General features: G+C 46.2%; 1 protein-coding gene across 1 annotated transcript in view; it reads left to right on the top strand.

The window, feature by feature from the left end:
- The window catches only part of SRRT (serrate, RNA effector molecule), a gene marked incomplete in the record, with an annotated part of 984,080 nt that overhangs the window by 33,405 nt on the left and 929,942 nt on the right, over nucleotides 1-20,733 (top strand). The window contains 1 exon segment of the mRNA XM_044077005.1: nucleotides 7,266-7,406. Within this exon segment, the coding sequence (XP_043932940.1) occupies nucleotides 7,266-7,406 (141 nt within the window).

Here is a 20,733-nt window from a genome sequence, read left to right as displayed (position 1 = left end):
AGTATTCATGGTGTTTTGAATAGGTGGGTTTACGATGTATCCTAGCCACATACCGCTGTTCTACAATGTTCTTCCTCAATTCTATATCCAAATAAGAAAATGTTAGTTTCATGGAATGTGGAGGTGAATTTAAGAAACCTGGTACTCTGATTCGAATATTCTACACATTTCTGGGCTTCTTGTTCCGTACCTTTTAAACAAAATAAAAATGTCATCTAAAAATCTTGTGTACATTCTTATTATTTCACCCCATTCTTCACTTCTGAGGGTGATCTTATGTTCCCAACTTGCCAGAACCAAGTTTGCGTAACTCCCCCACACGTTGAACCCATGGCAGCACCCACCAACTGTTGAATTTTTCTTTATCAAATAATACAAAGTTGTTATTCAAAATAACATCCATAATCTCTTGGAATAATCTGATCTCTCTACTATTGGCTCCATGTGCCAATAGTCTCTCCACAACCCCTTCTCTTCCCTCCTCGTGGGGAATAGGAAAGTACAGATCAACAACGTCAACTGTTAAAAACATGACTCAAGTTCATTAATGGATGACAAGTCCATGAGTCTCTACACACTTGTTTCTCACATACTTCTTGAGGTTGGAATCCATGTATTTTGCACGTGCATACGTACGTAATTGAACTCCTGGCATTAACCAAAGCTCTCATTGGTGGTTTTTGTTGGTTCTTATGCAGTTTGGTAGGTATTTTAGGACAAAGGCTGGTCAAATAATTAAATGTGACCAAGTCTATCAAGCCATCAATGAATAGATCATTAAAGAAACTGTGGATCTTTTTATATGCACTGTTCAATTCATTGATGCTTGATTTACAATATGTACCGCTGTCTAGTACAACTTGCATCCTTAACTTTTAATCTTCATTTTCCATGATAACCATTCCTCCTCCTTTATCTTGTTTTAATAACCAGATAGGCAAGGTTTTGGTCAAGTACAAAGCTTCGATTTCTTCTACGTTTAAATGCTTTTTCAATTTGTTGTACTGATAATAGTGGTCTCTCTTTCAAAGCACGTAGGTACTGTTGTGTATTTCGCTGTGCATCTCACACATGTTGCATGTCTGTATTGTCCTATTTCACTTCTCCTTTTACAGAACCTTTCTCTTTTGAAAATTTTCTGTGCTCACTAGGGCTGAGAGGCAAATTATGTAAATTATGCTGACCCCCCCCACACACACACACACACACTAATTGTAGTTCACGCCATTTTTGATCTTGCTTCTGTAAAAGTAATCTCTTCTGCATTTCCCCCAAACCATTTAGTGCCCATATTCTTTCACTTAGATTTTTATATATTATAAATCACTGGCGTTTTGTTTTTATGAGGTTTGTAGATAATGAAGCATTAGGACATACGTTATGGTGGTGGAACAGCTAATTGTTTTTCTTGTACATTACTCCTTGATTTTATGTACTTGTAAACCACCAGTGTTTTTCTGGGTCTATATGCAACTTTATCTATAGTATATTAACGCTGAAGGCTCTGTTTTGGATTGTATTATTGAATTCCTTTGTGGTATTCTAGCTTAGTGGTGTAGTGCTTTCTGCTGTCTTTAAGCATATAATTTTTACTGTATTTAGTGTATTGGTGGTGATGAGGTATTCTCGTACCTTTCATGTGACATTCATTTTAAGTACCTATCTGATTGCTTGCCCTGGCAGTGGCTCTAGGGTGCTTTGTGGTGGAGCAAGTGTGTCCTGATGTTCTTCATCTCACATTGCTGCAGTCCTTACTTATGGGTAGTCCGCTGTCCTCGGTCGGCCCGAATACCAAAGTATTAGGCTGACGTCGGTCATGGGCGCACAGCCCTGACATCAGAGAGTCAGGGTATAAAAGCGCATGACCGACGTCATATCCTCAGTCTTTTTTGCCGCATGGTCCGATGCAGAAGCAGCGTTGCAAGTGCCGTTCGGCTTTCTGAAATTTTTCGTTTTCGGAGTTTCAGACATACCAAGTTGGGCCAAGTACCCCGTTGGGGAGCATTTTTGTTTTTTCTTGCCTCAGTTATTTACCGGATGTCAGAAAAAGTTAATAATTGTATTTCTTGTGGGAAGCAGATACCGCATAGGCATTACCACTCGCTTTGTATCCCTTGCTTGGGACCGGAGCACGACGTAGTTGGGTGTCGGTTTTGTGCTAGGTTTAATAAGCGCCACGATTAAGAAGGCTAGATTGCGCTAGGTTAGTCTTTGGCAAGCGGTGTAATTATAATATGCCGTCGGATCCTCCGGCCCGCTTCCACAAGAAGCGTAAAGACAAATCTGTAAAGCCTAGACAGGATGATTCGTCCAATTTGGACGCCGGTCCTTTAGAGACTGCAGTGGAACAGGTGGATCCGGCTGAAGTGTCTGTTGAGTCTCAGGGGAACCTTGATTTTACAGGATGTGGCCTCACAGGAGTCAGGTCAGGCTGAAGGGGCCTCTCAGGTTACTATTCTCCCTTCTTTGCCTAAGGGGTTAGGCCTTCTGCTACTGTTTCTAGGGCTCCTTCTAAGGGCAGGTCTGTTTTGCCTTCTTCTGGAGTTAGTTCTGGTTCTTCAGGGTCTGTACCTAAGAAGCATATGCTTAAAATGGCAGAAGATTTGATTACTTTAATTAGAGGTTCCATGCCCCCTCCTGATAAGAGGCCCAGGGTAGAGCCAGAGTTGGAAATTTTGGAGCAGGCCTCAGATGATTCTGAGTCTTCTGCTGAAGATATTCAAGATTTTCCTCCTTATTCGGATTCCGATGCAGAGGATTCTACTCCTTCTGCTTCCCCTCCAGAGGATTTTTCATTTTCAGAAACCTTACACTCTATGAGGGAACATTTTAAGTGGGAAGGACAGGATTACTCAGATTCCAGAAAGAGGCTTAGAGAGTTCTTGTTTTTACCACAGCACAGACCCTTGGCTATTCCTCCTGTTTTGGATGTTGTTCAGGATGTTTTTTCGGAGGCCTCATTAAATCCAGATTCTATGCCTCCTGCACCAGTTAAACCGGACAGGTATTATAGGGTACCTGAGACTCATAAATACCTATATAAGAGTCCTAGGGCGGACCCAGAAACTATTAGTCAGGGGCCTAAGGGTGTTAGGGCTTCTGTTGTAAAGAATCCGGTTCCTCTAGATAAGGAAGCTAGAGCTTTGGACAGATGGGGTAAGAAGGTGTACACCTCTTCTACTTTAGCAATGAGGGCTTTAAATTGCCAGTTTCATATGTTGAAATATCAGAATTTCCTCCTTTCTCAGCTAAAATCTAAAGTGGATGCTTTGGCAGAGGGCATAGAGTGTAAAGAATTGCAAGATTTGGTGCATGTTTCTGAACAGGTGGGGAAACATTCTTTGCAGTGTGGCTTTGATGCTTTGCAGGCTTCTTCTAGAGTGGCTGCCACTGGTTCAGTTCTTCGTAGGCATGCCTGGCTTAAGGGTCAGAATTTATCTGAGCATGTTAAGTCAAGAATTCTGGATGCCCCTTTACAGTCCGAAGTTTTGTTTGGTCCTCCTGTGGAGTCTGTTTTGAAGAAAATGGAGGACAAGGCTAAGTCTATGCAGACTGTTAAAGATTTTTTGCAGGTTCAACCTCCTAAGTTTAGTAGAAACTGGCCTGCTAAGGGGTGGACGTACCCTTCTTCTGATTCCCAGTCTAGGAGTAGATCTAGGCGTGGTAGGGGCAGAGCTCAGAGTACCTTTAGGCCTAGAACATGGAGTTCGCCTGCTCAATCTGCTGGTGAGGGTAGGGGCCAGTCCTTTCGTAAACAGGCCCAATGACCTGCATTTTCAGCTGCCAGATTCTTCTTGCCTGGCAGCTCCTTTGGGAGGAAAGCTAGCTCTCTTCAAGCAAAATTGGTTTTTAATCACCCAAGACAAATGGGTGTTGGACATTATAAACAAAGGTTACAAGTTTTATTTCCATACATTGCCTCCTTTCAAAGGTATGCCAGACATTCCTCCTCGGCAAAGGATGGAGGCTCACAAACAGATTTCATTACTTCTTCACATCGGAGCCATACAGCCAGTACCTCCTTCAGAAGTGGGTCTAGGGTTTTATTCTCGCCTGTTTCTAGTACCAAAGAAAGGGAACACGTGGAGACCGATTTTGGATTTATCTCTCCTCAACACTTATTTGGACATTCCAAAGTTCAAAATGTTGACGTTACAACAGCTTTTGCCTCTGCTGGGAAAAGATCACTGGATGGTAACTCTGGATCTAAAAGAGGCTTATCTTCATGTTCCTATCAGGCCCAGTTGCAGGAAGTACCTGCGTTTTTGAGCTGGAAATTTACATTATCAGTTCTCTGCATTGCCCTTTGGCTTATCTACTGCCCAGAGTGTTCACAAAGGTTCTGGCTCCAGTGATAGCCTTTTCAGGATGGAAGGAATACAAATTTATCCTTATTTGGACGATTGCCTGATTATTGCACAAGACAAGGACGAGCTTCTTCAGCATCTACAGTATGTGATGGTAGTGTTAAGATGCCTAGGGTATTCTGTGAACGAAACAAAGTCCAGTCTAGTACCCTCTCAGGACATGTGCTTTCTGGGTGTGAGACTGAATACAGCTTCCCAGATGGCCTTTTGACCCCGGACAAACAGAAAAGTCTTTCACTTTATTTCCATCAAATGTCTCTACAGTCCAGGCTGACTGCAAGGACAGTCCTTCAAGCCTTGGGGTTCATGGCATCTTGTATTCTGGTGCTTCCCAATGCCAAATTGCATATGAGGAAGCTTCAATGGTATCTCAAAAATCTATGGACACAACACTGCCAGGATCTAGACACTGTCATTCAGATAATACCTTGCATTCAGAAGGAATTTTTGTGGTGGGCTCAGGAATGTCACCTAAACAAGGGACTCTCTGTGACCCGACCAGAGGCGAGTTAGATTCTAACGACGGATGCCTCGGACAAGGCTTGGGAGCACACCTCAATGGAAAATGGGTGCAAGACACGTGGCCTGCCAGACTTCAACATTTGCATATCAACTTGAAGGAGATGTTAGCAGTACAATTTGCATTGATGGCTTTCAAGGATTTACTTCACCCAGGGCAGGTGTTGATTCTAACAGACAACACAACTGTCATGTGGTACATCAACAAGCAAGGGGAACTCATTCGTACCCTCTTTGCAGACAAGCGATGATTTTGTGGGAGACAGCTCTCAGTTACAACCTCAATCTTCAGGCAAGATTTCTACCAGGAGCACAGAACTCCTTAGCAGATGTATTGAGCAGAGAAATAGTGGATCCTCACGAGTGGAAATTGGATCCTCAGGTATTTCAAAAGTTGACAGTGTCATGGGGAACTCCAGACATAGATCTGTTCGCTTCTCCACTAAATTACCAGTTGCCAAAGTTTTGCACAAAAAGGTTTCATCCCACAGCTTGGAAGGTGGACGCTCTGTCATTCAGTTGGAACAATCTTCATGTCTATGCCTTTCCACCTCTACCTCTTCTGCCCAAGGTTCTCTTGAAGGCCAGACAAGACAAGCCATCCATGATCCTGATAGCACCGGATTGGCCTCGACAACACTGGTACCCACTACTGAGGAGTTTGGTCCGAGAGCCTCCATGGCCTCTGCCTTTGATTCCACACCTTTTGTCTCAGGAGGGCAATCACTTTCTCAATGTCAGAATTCAGTCTCCGCATCTAACAGCCTGGCATATTCTGTTTTAGATTCTGGAGGTTCTCAGCTTCCACAACAAGTTTTGAATGTTATTTTGGAGGCCAGGAGGCCTAGTACAAGGAAAGTTTATGCTGATAAATGGAGGAGATTTTTTATTTGGAGCAAAGGGAAGGACTTTGATGTTTCCAAGCCTAATTGGAGTGCTTCCTTACAATATCTTACTGAGTTATTAGACAAAGGTTTGTCCTTCTCCTCCATAAAGGTTCATGCTGCAGCCATTTCGCTAATTATGACTGTGACCCTCCTTTATTCTCTCATCCTTTGCTTAGGCAGTTTCTCAGCGGGGCAAAGAACATAAGACCCCCAGCTAGAGCTCCTACTCCTGCTTGGGATCTCAATTTTGTGTTGGAAAAGCTTACTCTACAACCTTTTGAGCCTGCAGCTACTGCCGAGTTAAAGTATTTGTCATGGAAAACTGCTTTTTTGTTGGCCATTACTTCTGCAAGAAGGGTTTCTGAATTACAGGCCCTTATGGCAGTGGAGCCTTTCTTGATTTTTCATAAGGATAGGGTATCTTTGCGTACTAATCCTTCCTTTATGCCTAAAGTGGTTTCTAGGGTGGCCTTAAACCAAACTATTCATTTGCCTACTTTTTATGCAAATCCTCAAAATAAAGGGGAGAAGATTTTGCATACTTTGGATATTCACAGGCAGTTGCGTTATTATTTGAGCAGAACCAAGGAGTTCAGACAGTCTCAGCAGTTGTTTGTTTCTTTTGCTTTGGGTTCACAGGGTAGACCTGTTTCAAAACAAACTATTTCTAAATGGATTGGGTTTTGTATTTCTTTTGTTATTCCCATCATGGTAAGGAGATTCCGACTGAATCAGACCTCATTCCACTAGAGCCACTGCAACTTCTACTGCCTTTCTAAGGGGGTAGCTACAAAGGATATTTTGGAAGCAGCCACTTGGAGTTCAGTACATACTTTTCTAAACATTACCACCTTCCTCTTTATTCTAAGTCTAGGGCTGGATTTGCCACTGCAATATTACAGGGCATTTTAGCAGCCCCGAATGCTTTATGATTTTTCCAACCTCCCTTTCCCGTTGCTTTGGGATTCTACCCATAAGTAAGGACTGCAGCAATGTGAGATGAAGAACATAGTACAGTTTTGTACCTACCATAAATGTAGATGTTCGAAGATCCACATTGCTGCAGTCCAATTTTCCCTCCCTCCTTCCCCTCTGTAGCTTAGCATGGTTATATGGTTTGGGTGATGGCTGTAGTTGGGCATATCTTTTGGGAAGGTGCTCTGTTTTTTGGTTATGGCCTTTCTTTTAGGGCCTTCTGACATCTGGGGCAAGAAAAGACTGAGGATATGACGTCGGTCATGCACTTTTATACCCTGACGCTCTGATGTCAGGGCTGTGCGCCCATGACCGACGTCAGCCTAATACTTTGGTATTCGGGCCGACCGAGGACAACGGACTACCCATAAGTAAGGACTGCAGCAATGTGGATCTTCGAACATCTACATTTATGGTAGGTACAAAACTGTACTTTTTCACTCTTAATTCTAATTATCCTTTTTCTACAGTGTAACATAATCTTTTGTTCATTTTTGTATGTCGCTTTCTTTTACAGGGATGATCATGGAGGAGATCCGTACCATAGTGGTTATGACTTGCCATATTCTGTCGGTGGTCCTAGCTACGGCCCTCCTCAGCCTTGGGGGCACCCAGATATTCATGTCATGCAACACCATGGGGTCCCTATTCAAGCAAGGTAATGACAGACGACTTACTTTTGAGCTGGGGAAAACGGCATTATATCATCATTTAAAGGAAGCAGAACTTTAAGGGTGTGTATTGAAATGATTGAAGCTACCTTTATTTTCACATGAAAGCCCCTTTTGGAAAGGGGTGCCTTTGTGGCTTTTATGGGGGAGGGGAAAGGGATATAAAATACGAAGCCAGGCTGTTGACGTACAGTGGCTTAGAGATTAAGTAGAGGCAGATCACTTTGAAATGAACAGGGCGTTTAAGTGCTATATTGCTTAATAGTCTTAATGGTAACAAATCACTTTCAGTACAATTTTTGTTAAAGGATTGTATCAAACTTAGTTGCATCCCACTCATTTCAGCAAGATGGTAAGCTTTTCGCATGCAGGCTCCTTGATTTTGAGAGAGGGGTATTTCAGAAAAAAAAAAACTAATTGAAAACCTAGTTCTTGTTTTAGTTTTTATGGAGATTGAGTGTTTTAAGCTCTCTGGTTTATACAACATTGCTTTTGACTTGTAAAATATATGTAAATTCACACCTAGTTTCCATCAGATAAGCATTGAACTGTACTTGGCTTATTTTATGGGTTCTGTCTAGGCTGCTGCTTTTGTTTTACTCATTTTGTCATTCTGGTTAAACAGGTTATAGGTTCATAGATGTGTACTAGACTAATGGCCCTGGAGCCTTTATAAGCCTAGCCCATAGGATTACCCTGGCATTGTGCTACCTGACCTTAGTTCCCAGTGCCTCTGTTGAGTAGAGCCACTGGAGTGATCCCCAGGGTGAATTTTCTATTTCCCATCCACTCATCAAGATTTCTCTTGGAAGGCCAGTGAGTTTCTCTGTTTGACATGTATGGGAAGTCTGTTCTGTAGCATGTACAGTCTCTGGGTTATGAACCTGTCCCTCCAGCATGTTCCATTGAGTGTGGTAATGAGGTTGAGGTCTCTGGAGCGTGTGGTGTGGAGGGATTGGGATTTCTTTAGATGTTGCATTTCTAACAGAGCTGGGTCAGACATGGATTTGTAAGTCAAACAGGGATCGCCTCTAAGTAGGCGATATGCGACAGAGAAAAGTTGGAGTTTTTTTTGAGTCTGTTCATATAGGACAAGTGTTTAAGGCCTAGGATCCTCTTTGTGAGGTACTTTTGTGGCCTCTCCAGTTGTTGCAGGTGTCTAGTAAGGTACATGCCAAATGGGGCATTATACTCCTATGGTTGGCCTAATGAGGGAAGAGTAGAGGGAGACAATGACCTCTTTCTTCCTGGATGCAAAACCATTAGTAATGAGATGTGCCACATAGAAGGACTTTGTGACCACAGTGACAATGTGGTGCTCAAAAGAGAGGTTGCTGTCAACCTGTGTTCCCAGATTTCTTATAACTTTTTCTGTGTTCGGTGGACTGCCATCGATGTGGTAATTCATGGGAGCCAGGTTTTTCCCAAAGGGGATGACAACACATTTTTGTCATTGAGCTTAAGGCCATGGGTCTGACACCAGTTGTTGGTCTCAGTGAGGCCTTTCTGTAGGATGTCATCATCACTTGGGGGAGTTAACAATAGCTCTCAACTTGTGGTCGTCTGTGAACTTTTGTCAGCCAGAGTCCCTTCATGTTGACCTGGACTTCAGGGAAGTAGATACCAAACATGGGAGGACCCACAACCGAACCTTGTGGGACTCCGCTCGTGACAGGTCGGCAGTCTGACTTAGAACCCACAGTGTGAAAGTAACTGACTCCATCTGTGAGCCAGTTTGCAACCCACCTAGTGATATAGGGGTTGATGCCTAGCTTAGTGAGTTTTTCTATGAATTCTGAGTGGGGAATGGTATCAAAGGCCTTGGCCAGATCAGGGTAGGCTGTATGAGCTACCTTGCCTTCATCCACAGCTATGGTGGCTGACTCAAAGAAGTCGACCAAGTTGACCAGGCATGATCTACCCTTCTGAAAACCAAACTGTGTGGGATCCAGAGTTTGGAGATTCCCTATATATCCATGTTTATTAGGTCCATGATGATTCATTCCATAGCTTTGCATATCAGATGCGTCAGGCTAATGGGGCGATAGTTGCCAGGGTCTGTAGTTGCACCTCCTTTGTGGAGAGGGATGACTAGCAGTGTGCCATTTGGTAGGGACAAAGCCTGAGGTGATGATGTGATTGAACAGGGCACACAGGTGAGGTGCCAGTTCACTCTAGTTCATGTAGAACACAGCCAGAGACAGGTCCCATAGAAGCTGTTTTCTTGGCCTTGGGCAGTGCTGTTTTAACCTGTGCAGCAGTAATACTAGGTGCCTGGCAATCTACTGGTATTGCGATTGGTCCTTTGGTGGGGGGAGAGAGGGGAAAAGTTGGCACTGAATCTGTCAGCAGTATATTGGCAATATCTGTTTGCTCGGTATAGGAGGTACCATTGTGCAGGTGCTCAGAGCAAATCTGGATATTGCATTGGAGATCCTTTACATAACTATAAAAGGCCTTATGGTTGTCTTTAGTATCTGCTGCAATTCTGTTTTCATAGCTAGCTTTAGAGGATTTGATGAGGAATCTCAACTTTTTGTTGAGGCTGATAAGGGAGTTTTTCCATTCTTGGGACTTCACCTTATTCCTCATCAGTTTCCTCCTGTTGTAGAGTTTGTTTATGATGGGACTACCAGATTGGCTTCCTTTTTTTGGAGGATAGCATCTTGGTTCTGTTGGGTATGGCGAGATCCATGCATTTGTGTACGTGTTCGTACAGTGAATTGATGTATGATTCGGCGGTCATGCAACTGTTCTCCATTTGCATGGGTGCCGTGAAGTTAGCCATCTCTGTTTGTAGGAGCACAAAATTAGGATCTGAAGTAGTTTACTTCATTTGGTCTTCAACCTGTGGGAATACGGATGTGTATCTGATCCGAGCCGGCAAAAACATTACTAGCATCAGCTCCGAGCTCCAGACTCCTCCCCTTACCCATAATACACCTCCACTGCCTTCCATCCCCAGATCTCGTTTGCCGCAGTTTGTAAAAACATCGTGTCTCTAGAGCTCCAGCTAGCAGGATGGTTCTGTTTTTCTAAAATTTCTGTTACTTTTAGCCGTTTCAGGTTAGTATAGGTACCTTTTCTCCCCTCCCATCGCTTTGGCTTCGAGTATAGGTTTGTAGTTGTAATTAGTTTTGAGTAGTTTTTCTGTGGTGCCCCCCCCCCCCCTCTTAGTCAGTCTAGTGTGGTGAGTGGGTATGTTATTAGTCTAAAGAGAGAGAGATTTTGGTCTGTCTTTTTTTAAGGCTTCTTGTTTGATAGTATGGCTGAAAAGGTCATCTTTAAGAGCTGCACAGTGTGTGGCCATAAGCTCTCCCCAGCGGATGGCCACACTGTGTGTGTGTGTGTGTGTGTGTGTGTGTGTGTGTGTGTGTGTGTGTGTGTGTGTGTGTGTGTGTGTGTGTGGCCCACCTTAATGTGGAGTGCTCCATTTGTGCGGGGTTCAGTCCCGAAGCTTTGAAGGATAGAAAGGCCAAGTTGGCCCTCAAAGGTCTTCTGCCTGCCACTGATCCTCTTTCCTCGTCTTCAGCTTTAGTCACAGTGGCTGCTGTGGCTGACTGTCCCGCTTCTCTCCCTCTGCCTTCCCCTCCCTCCCAGGCTGGGACTCAAACTCCTGCATCTAAGCCTGTGGTAGCGGAGCAGAGGAGAGGTAGAGAGCGGGAGAGAGTGTCGAAGACTAAGGAAAAGAGGACTCTCGTCCCCGAGCAAGTCTGCACGGACCCATCACTCCCCTCGGCTCCGGTCTTCAAGGGTCTCCCCGGAGCCGGAGGAGGCACGTTCAGTCTCCTGGGCCTCGGTTCCCTGACCGGCCAGGCTGGAGTCCGTGGCCTGTCGACCCGTTCTTTATTGGACATGGATCTGGATAAGATGATGATGCGCTTTATTTGTGCACAGATCCAGATGAGGGTTTTGCCAGCCCCCCCCCCTTCCTCAGGAAGGGGTAGCTCACTTCCCGTTTTTCAGCCTATTTCTCCTTCTTCGATCTGACCTTCGGCTTCAGAGTTCTTGGATCTGATGTTGGTCTTGGTCAGGGGGTCAGCGCTTATGATCCTTTGTGTCCTTGACACCGGCAGCTGCCTGGGGCATCTCAGATCCGACCAGTTCGGATCTGAGCTGCTCTCGGAACTGAAGTTTGGGTGTCGGATCCGAGGGAGTGGAACCTTTTCCATCGGCTCAGACATTGTTGGGCCAGGGTCCCTCCTTCGGAGCTCTGTCCACTTCGGGTTCGGCTCCAATTCTCGCGTCTGATGTGGGGAGACTGGCCTCCTTATTAGCTTCCCAGGATGTCCGCTCAACTTCGGTGTTCGATTTGATAGAACGGGTCCTCTCCATCGGATCGAGGCCCCCTGACCGCCCTCTCTGCCTCCACCCAGACCCCCTCGGCTCTGCCTACGGTCCCCATTGTCTTACCAGAAGGGTAGCCTGTGCCCGAAGGAGCCCCAGACTATTCCCCAGAGGAACAGATGGCATATGAGCGCTCCCCAGAGAGCCCCACTGGAGATGTGCCTTGCAAGCATACGTGCAAGAGGAGGCACTTGGACTCCCCCGAGTCCCTAACTGAGGGCACAGATTTAGATGATGGGGAGGCTCCCCAAGATCACCTCTCGACGATGTCTCCTTGAGAGACATCATGGAGATCCTGTTCCAGCGGGGAGGTTGGTCTGCCCCCAAGCCTTCCTCTGAGTCTGTGTTTCTGGAGGCTTTCGGCATGGGCCCTTCTAAGTCTTGGGTGTCCCCTCCCGAAGATCCTTTAGTGGATTTGATCACCTCACGGGCGTGGAAGGAACCGGATATTGTGGAGCCAATCTGCAAGTGCCCCGATAAGGTTCTGAGTTCCCCTATTGACAAGCCTTCCTGGAACAAGGGCTCCCCAGTGGAAGCCATGATCGTAGCAGCAGCCACCAAGAAGGTACTATCTCAGTAATGTTCCTCTGTCAGTCCTTTTCAGTTTTATATAAATTTGTTGGTGGATATTGTGTTCGTTGTTTTGCCTATGTTCCTCTGTCCACCCTGCTGACCGAGAGTTATGGATGATGGACTGCCTAGGGAAGCAGGTGTTTGCTTCAGCTACCTTTTCGTTAAGGGTGCTGAACTAGGTGGCCCATGTCACGAGACTCCAACGCGACCTAGTGAAGGAGCTAGAGGAGTCTCCACCCAAGTTCATGTCGCAGGAGGACAAGCCTTCATTCTGTATGAAAATAGCCACTCTGAGAGCCATATCAAATATGTCCATGCGACTCCTCTCTCATGCTATGGAAGGAGCGGCTAGGGCGGCTGGGTCCGGCATGTCCATGAGACGTAACGCCTGGCTCAGGTTGTGCCAATTCACCGAACCCTTTAAGGCATCCTTTGCCAGTTCCCCTTATGACGGCTCAACTCTTTTCAGTAAGACCATCAAGGAGACACTAGTCCAGAGTGAGAAGGATGGGAAGATGCTGTTTGCTTTTCAAACCCTCAAAGGTCTTTTTCCCAGAACCAGAGAGGGCAAAGGAATATGTGGTTTTGGAAGTCTCAGTATTCCCAGGACACTCTCAGGGCTCTTCTTTCCCTAGAGGCAGAGGGGGACAGAATTGATGCCGACCCGGAGGCTGAGGGGGTCCGCGAAACTTTAGGTTTCGAGAACCATTCTCAGACAGACCAGGCCAGCAACCTTGAGGGGTTGCCCGGCTTCTCTACTCTGGAGGCAGTTGGGGGACGATTGTCCTTGCACCCAGCGGCATGGGAGTCCATAACAATGGACCACTGGGTGCTTCAAATCATATCCAGAGGGTATTTTATCCACGTTGTGGGTTCCCCCATACCTCCCAAACACCTCCCGGACGTTCCACCCATGCAAAGGGAGGCAGCAGCACAGGAACTTTCCAAGCTGCTAGGAAAACAAGCCATCGAAACTGTTCCCCCAGATCAGTCCAGATCAGGCTTCTACTCTAGGTTATTTTTGGTGCCATGCCAAAGAAAACAGGGGACTTAAGGCCCATCCTGGACCTCTCTGCCCTGAACCTGTCAGTTGCCAAAGAAAAGTTCCGGATGGTCACACTACAGTCCATCATGCCGTACCTGCAAGAGTGTGACTGGATGTGCTCGTTAGATCTCCAGGATGCTTACTATCACACAAAAATGCACAGAAGCTCCAGGATGTTCCTCCGCTTCCAGATAGGGGCCAATCATTATCAATTTCGAGCCCTACCCTTTGGTCTCACCACAGCCCCCTGGGTGTTTACCAAAGTGGTGGCTCACCTGAGGCTTCAGGGGTTTCAGGTCTATCTGTACCTGGATGATTGGCTCCTCACTGCTCCCACTAGGCGTCTACTTTACTTTCCTAACCAGGGATTACTTTCTGACACTTGCCCAGAGTTTGGGTATCACAATCAACACAGTCAAGTCTATACTAGAGCCTGTACAGGGGATAGATTAAATTAGTGCCAGGATAGACACATTGCAGTGCAAAGTGTTCCTGCCCTCGGAGAGAGGTCAAAACCTCAGGATACATGTCTCCCTAATTTACTGTTCTCCCCTTCCGACAGCGGGATGTGTGTTGAGGGCCGTAGGCTCTATGGCGGCGACCATAACTCTCCTATGTGCTCTGCTACACATGCAGATTCTTCAGTGGACTCTAGTGGTTCAGTGGTCCCTGTTGGATTTACCACTAACCTATCCTATCCACCTGAGTCAAGTGTGTCAGTCGTCCCTCATATGGTGGATGAGCTCTTCGGACACTTTGGAGGGACGATCCTTTGTTCCAGCCCCGGCCCAAACCACAGTGACCACGGATGCCTCCCAACTCTGTTGGGGGGGGCATTGTTCGGGTAGGACAGTCCAAGGCCTGTGGTCCCCCTTAGACACCAGCTTTTGCATATCGATGTCCTAGAGATGAGGGTGGTCCTTGTAGCGTTGCAGGACCTTCATGCCTTTCTTCCCCTGGGGACGATTGCCATTCAATCAGACATGTCCATAGTCTGGTATGTCAACAAACAGGGAGAAACCAGATCTTATCCCTTTTGTTGCGAGGCCATGAGAGTGTGGGAATGGGCGATCTCCACCGGTCGCTTTCTCATTGCAACGCACATTCCAGGACGGTCCAACATTCCAGCAGACAGGCTAAGTCGGACCATTCTGATGCTTTACGAGTGGTCTCTGAATCTATTAGTAGCAGAACAGATCTTCAGCGAGTGGTGTCAACCTTGCTGCGATCTCTTCGCATCTCCTTCCAATGCGAAGTGCAGTGGGTTTTTCACTCTGAATCCCCCACCAGGAGAGTCCCACAGAGACGCTGTAGTTCATGCTTGGCCTCACGGTCTTCTGTATGCTTACACGCCAGTTCCTCTCATCCCGAGCTTTCTGCTGAAAGCATGTCGACTGGAGAGCAAGGTGATACTCATTGCGCCATTCTGGCTTCGCCAGGTATGGTTTCTGGTTTCCCTTCCTTTGGTCTCACCTTCTGGCTCCACCTTGGATTCTAGATCCCATTCAGGATCTGATTTCACACCCATCGGGGGTGCCTCATCAGAGTCTGGACAGCCTGAAACTCATGGCTTGGCTGCTCTAGCTCCCGTGATTGCTAGGACTCCCGGACTTTTCTCCTCAGTCAAGTCTGTTTTGGTAGCTGCTCATAAGTCTTCTACTAGGAAGGTTTATCACAGCAAATGGAAATGTTTTTCTTTTCGGGCCTCTCAGAGGAGTTTAGATCCTTTTACTACTCCTATTTCTGCTATTCTTTATTTTCTAGCTGATATTTTCCAGCATAGAGCTAATATTTCTACTGTCAGAGTTCAGTTGGCTGCCATTTCTCTGCATCCTTGGCATCTTCTAGACTTGTGTAAAGCCTTTATTAAAGGCACTTTTTTGCTATCCCCCCCGTGGGACTTTCTATGGTTCTCCAAGCTCTGGTCGCTCTGCCTTTCGAGCCTGCCGCAACTGCAGAGCTAAAATTTCTATCGTGGAAAACAGCTTTTCTGGTGGAGATTACCTCTGCTAGAAGGGTTTCGGAACTACAGGCCTTGTCCATAAAATTCCCGTACATGATTTTTCATAAAGATAAATGTTAAGTTGTCAATCTCGCCTTCATTCTTGCTGGATGGGTTCAGAGCCGATCCTCGGCTCCGACTCTGCTTATACCAAAGCTCGAGAGCTATTTTTACCGGCTCGAGGTAACCCTGTATCCCATAATGCTAGGCGCTAACTACCCAGATCTCGTTTGCCGCTTAGCTGCGAGGTTGCGATTTTGCCGGCTCTCTGGTAATTTTTCAAAAACAAAACCGCTTTTTGGGTAAGATTTTTTCCCTTTTATTTCAGGGTTAGTGTTTGTTATACCCCTTGTCCCCTCTTACAGTAACCCACTTTGCATAGTCACCTTTTGTATCTATTTTTCTATCCCCTCAGCCCTTCCTTCCCCTTATATATCTAGGCCTTAGGACCAAGTTAGTTTTTGGGTAAATTTGTTAAAGTCTGTGTTAATTGTAGTCTTAGTCTTTGGTGTGGTGTAGTGACTGAACTAGTTTTTTTATTTACTGTGGTGTGTGTGTGTGGTTGTTTGGGTGTGTTCCACCATTATACCATTATGTCTGAGTCCAAGGTCTCGGGCTCCAAGAAGTGTGATTCGTGCTGTCAGAAAGTGTCTCTGACTGTCACACTTCTTGCGTGTATTGCCTAGGCCCTCTGCACCTGCAGGACTCTTGTTCCATCTGCCATGCATTCAGTCCAAGAGTCCTGCAGGAACGCAGAAACAAATTGATTTTGAGAGGCTTATTGAAGCCTGAAGGCTCCCCGGCCAAGTCTTCGTCGGGCAAGCCTTCTAACCTGGTCTAAGGGAACAAGCAGTATTAGAAATCTCAAAACTGCTAAGAAAAAGGGCCATCCAGCCAGTCCCAGCAGACCAGCAAGGATCTGGAATCTACTCCAAGTTCTTTTTAGTATCAAAAAAGACAGGGGACTGGAGACCAATTTTGGATCTCAGCAGACTGAACAAGTCTGTTCAAAGAACGAAGTTCCGGATGGTCACGCTACAGTCCATTCTACCCTTTTTGGGTCAGGACCATTGGATGTGCTCTCTAGACCTTCAGGATGCGTACTACCACATCAAAATGTACAGACGCTCCAGAAAGTTTCTCCGCTTCCGGCTGGGAGCCAGTCACTACCAGTTCAGGGCCCTGCCCTTTGGTCTCACAACAGCCCCCCCCCCCCCCCGAGTGTTCACCAAATGCATAGCAGTGGTTACGGCTCATCTGAGGCGGCAAGGATTCCAGGTGTTTCCATATCTAGATGACTGGCTCCTTACCACCACCACCAGGTGTCAACGTATTCAATCCAGAGATTACACCATTCAGATTTGCGAAGAGCTAGGTATCTCCATAAACTTCGAAAAGTCTGCCTTGTCGCCTTGTCAGTCTATTACATTCATAGGCGCCATATTAGACACAGTCGAACTCTCTGCAAAACTGACGGCTCAAAGAATCTCAGATATTCGCGAACATGTTCATATCCTGCTTCAGAACAACAAAATTCAGGCCAAGTTTGTACTGAAGACTCTAGGTCTCATGGCGGCTGCCATTACGTTACTTCCCTTAGCTCAATTCCACATGCGACTCCTGCAATGGATGCTCTTCTCTCAGTGGTCCTTCCAGCAGCTCCCGATGTCACACTACATTTTGATAACCCAGTTATGCAAGAAACACCTGTCTTGGTGGATGGTCTCCCTTCAAGTGTCTCAGGGCAGACCCTTCGCCCCCCCCCCCCCGGTTGCTACAGTGACAACGGATGCCTCCCTGATTGGGTGGGGGGGGGGGCATTTTCAGGGCCAGATGGTCCAGGGCACTTGGCAACCTTTCGAGTGCCACCTGCACATCAATGTCCTACAGATGAGAGCAGTTCTTTTAGCGTTGCAAGCCCTTCAGGACTCACTTCCCATTGGGACGATTGCAGTTCAGACGGACAATATGTCCGTAGTGTGGTACATCAACAAGCAGGGCGGAGCCAAGTCCTATCCCTTATGTCGAGAAGCACTCGGACTTTGGCAGTGGGCGATCTCCTCTCAACGGTTTCTGATAGCAACGCATATCCCCGGGAAGTCCAACGTCATAGCGGACAGGATGAGCAGAGACATTCTCATGCCGCACGGAGTGGTCTCTCAAACAGTCAGTAGTGGAAGGAATTTTCAAAAAATGGGGTCAGCCTTGCTGCGATCTTTTCGCTACACCCCAGAACAGCAAATGCCACAAATTTTTCACTCTCTTCCCGGCCACCCTCCCAGAGATGCTCTAGTCCACGATTGGCCCCGGGGTCTCCTGTACGCCTTTCCTCCCTTTCCATTAATCACTCAGTTGATTCAGAAAGCTACCGCCTTGAGATCCACGATGATCTTCATTGCTCCGTGCTGGCCTTGACAAATATGGTTTCCGTTCCTGCACCCGTTACCTCTTGGAGCAGCCCTGGCATCTGGACCCAGTTCCAGATCTCTTGACCCATCAGTCGGGCAAGCTGCACCAATCTCTCCCCTCTCTCAACCTCACAACTTGGTTGCTCCACTTCCAACCTTAGCCAGGCTTCCCTTTATCTCCCATTCAGTACGTGACATCATTTTAGCTTCTCACAAATCTTCTACCAGGAGGATTTATGCCAGCAAATGGAAACGTTTTTCCTTCTGGGCAAAATCTAGGAACATAGACCCATTTGTGGTTTCTATCCAATCGGTCTTAGATTTTTTGGCCAAACTCTTTCATTCGGGTTCTTCTTCCTCCACTATCAGAGTTCAGTTAGCGGCCATTTCAAATTTTCATGTTGGCTTGGCAGACTTCTCCATTATGTCTCATAAACTTTGTAAAGCATTCCTTAAAGGTATCTTTTTACTCAAGCCCCCGGTTAGACATCCCCCACCGCAGTGGGGTTTGAATCTAGTTTTAACCTCCTTGATTCTCCCTCCCTTTGAACCTGCGGCTTCCTGTTCCTTGAAGTTACTCTCATGGAAGACTTTTTCTAGTAGCCATAACCTCTGCGAGGAGAGTCTCAGAACTTCACGCCCTTTGCGTTCGTCCTCCTTATCTTGTTTTCCATAAAGATAGTGTGTCCCTCAGAACTAACCCCTCCTTTTTACTCAAGATATCTTCTGAGGCAAATCTAAACCAGACTATCGATCTCACAGTTTTCTTCCGTAATTACTCTGACAGAGCGGAACAAAAGTTGCATTTCTTGGATGTTCATCGCCAACTCCGTTACTACTTGGATAGAACTAAGCAAATTAGGAACTGTGACCAGCTCTTCCTATCTTATGCTGAAGGGAAGAAAGGCCTTCCAGTTTCCAAAGTAACCCTTTCTAGGTGGTTGGCCTCTGTCATCACTTTCATCTATGAACTGAGGCGTCAAAAGCTTCCTTCAAGACCTAGAGCCCATTCAACTAGAGCCTTAGCTACATCTATAGCCTTTCAGGACAGGTTGCCCTTAGATTCAATTTGTGCGGCAGCCACATGGGCCTCTCCCGATACCTTTATTTCTCATTACAAATTGGACATGGCCTCCAGAAGCCGAGCTAACTTTGGTTCCACCGTCCTCAAGAGTCTGTTCCAAAGAGCCACCCAGGGTTGAGGTGCTAGGGACGCGGTCCCATCCAGCAAGAATGAAGGTAAGATTGACAACTTAACATTGAGAGGTTATGTACCTACCATAACGTTCCATGTTAGTTGTCTTCTTCTCGCCTTCTTTCTTGCATCCCGCCCTCCAACCCCCTAGCCTGGACAGACCGATAGGATCCTACGGAGCCTTTCCTTTTTTCCCCACTATGGTCTCCAGTGGTTATCCTTTTCTTGGGATGGCTATCTATATGGGTATGCCATTCTCTCCTTTGTTCTGGGGACAGAACTGCTATAGTGTTAGCTATCAAATGAGATCTGGGTAGTTAGCGCCTAGCATTGTGGGATACAGGGTTACCTTGAGCCGGTAAAAATAGCTCTCGAGCTTTGGTATAAGCCGAGTCGGAGCCGAGAATCGGCTCTGAACCCATCCAGCAAGAAAGAAGGTGAGAAGAAGACAACTAACATGGAAAGTTATGGTAGGTACATAACTTCTCATTTCCCTTCGAACCAACCCATCTTTTCTTCCTAAGGTGGCGTCACCAGTCAATATCAATCGGACTATAAATTTGCCTGCGTTTTTTTTTTCCCAATTTTACCAACAGGATGGAATACAAACTACACATGTTGGATGTTTATAAACAGTTACAATTCTATTTACACAGGGCAAAAAGTTTTCATAAGTCTGATCGTTTGTTTCGTTCTATAGACCCTTTTTGTGCAAACCTATTTCCTAGGTCACTATAGCTAGATAGATTTCTTCATGCATCCTCCAGGTTTATAAGGACAAAGGCATGTCTCCTCCAGTTCAGGTTAAAGCTCATTCCACTAGGTTCATGGCTACATCTGCAGCTTTCTGGTCTAGGGTGTCTTTGGATTACATTTGCTCTGCAGCTACTTGGTCCTCATCTCATACGTTTATTTCCCATTACAAATTGGATTTGACATCTAGAAGGAGAGCATCCTTTGGCTTTACGGTGCTCCGGAATATCCTTTCATGAGGGCCTCCCAGGAGTTTAGTAGTTGGGGACTCTGTCCCACAGGTTGAAGACCAAATGAAGTAAACTACTTCAGATAAAGAAGTAATGTATTCGCCATAATATTCCATCTGAGTAGTTGCACTTCATTTGTCTTCAACCGTCCCTCCATCCTTCCCCTGGACCTTGGCGCATGTTCAGCCTACGGGCTGTAGTATAGTTCACAAGTATGTTATCAGGTCGGGTTCTGAGTATAAGTTCTGCAAACTCGATCTGGGGATGGCAGGCAGTGGAGGTGTGTTATGGGTAAGGGGAGGAGTCTGGAGCTGATGCTAGTATTTTTTTTGCCGGCGCGGATCTGATACGGATTCATATTCCAACAGGTTGAAGACAAATGAAGTACAACTACTCGGATGGAACATTATGGAGAGTACATGCCTTCTTTTTTGGAGAAGTTTTTCAAGGTGTTTACGTTTGTGGGGTGGGGGGGTGGATTTTCAAGGTGATTAGTTTGTGGTCGGGTCTAACCAGGGAGGGGTTTACTATTAGTGTAGAGCAACGATCGCCCATGTTAGTAGTGACCCGGTCAGAGTTGTTGCTACCTCTATTGGGGATAAGAATGAGCTGGACCAGGGGATTGGAATTAATGAATTCTAGGAAATGTTGGGCAGTTGTATTGGTACACGAGTAGTTTTCCCAGTTAATGGAGGAGTAGTTGACGTTGCTCAGTATGAGAGTGTTAGGTTGGACCCTAATATTCTCCAGGGTGCTTAGGA

The sequence above is a fragment of the Protopterus annectens genome, chromosome 7.part0, assembly GCF_019279795.1.
Source record: "Protopterus annectens isolate FY-2018-M chromosome 7.part0, PAN1.0, whole genome shotgun sequence".
NCBI classification, from domain to species: Eukaryota; Metazoa; Chordata; order Ceratodontiformes; family Protopteridae; genus Protopterus; species Protopterus annectens.
Note: the sequence above shows the minus strand (reverse complement) of the source record. Positions and strands in the feature narration are given on the sequence as shown.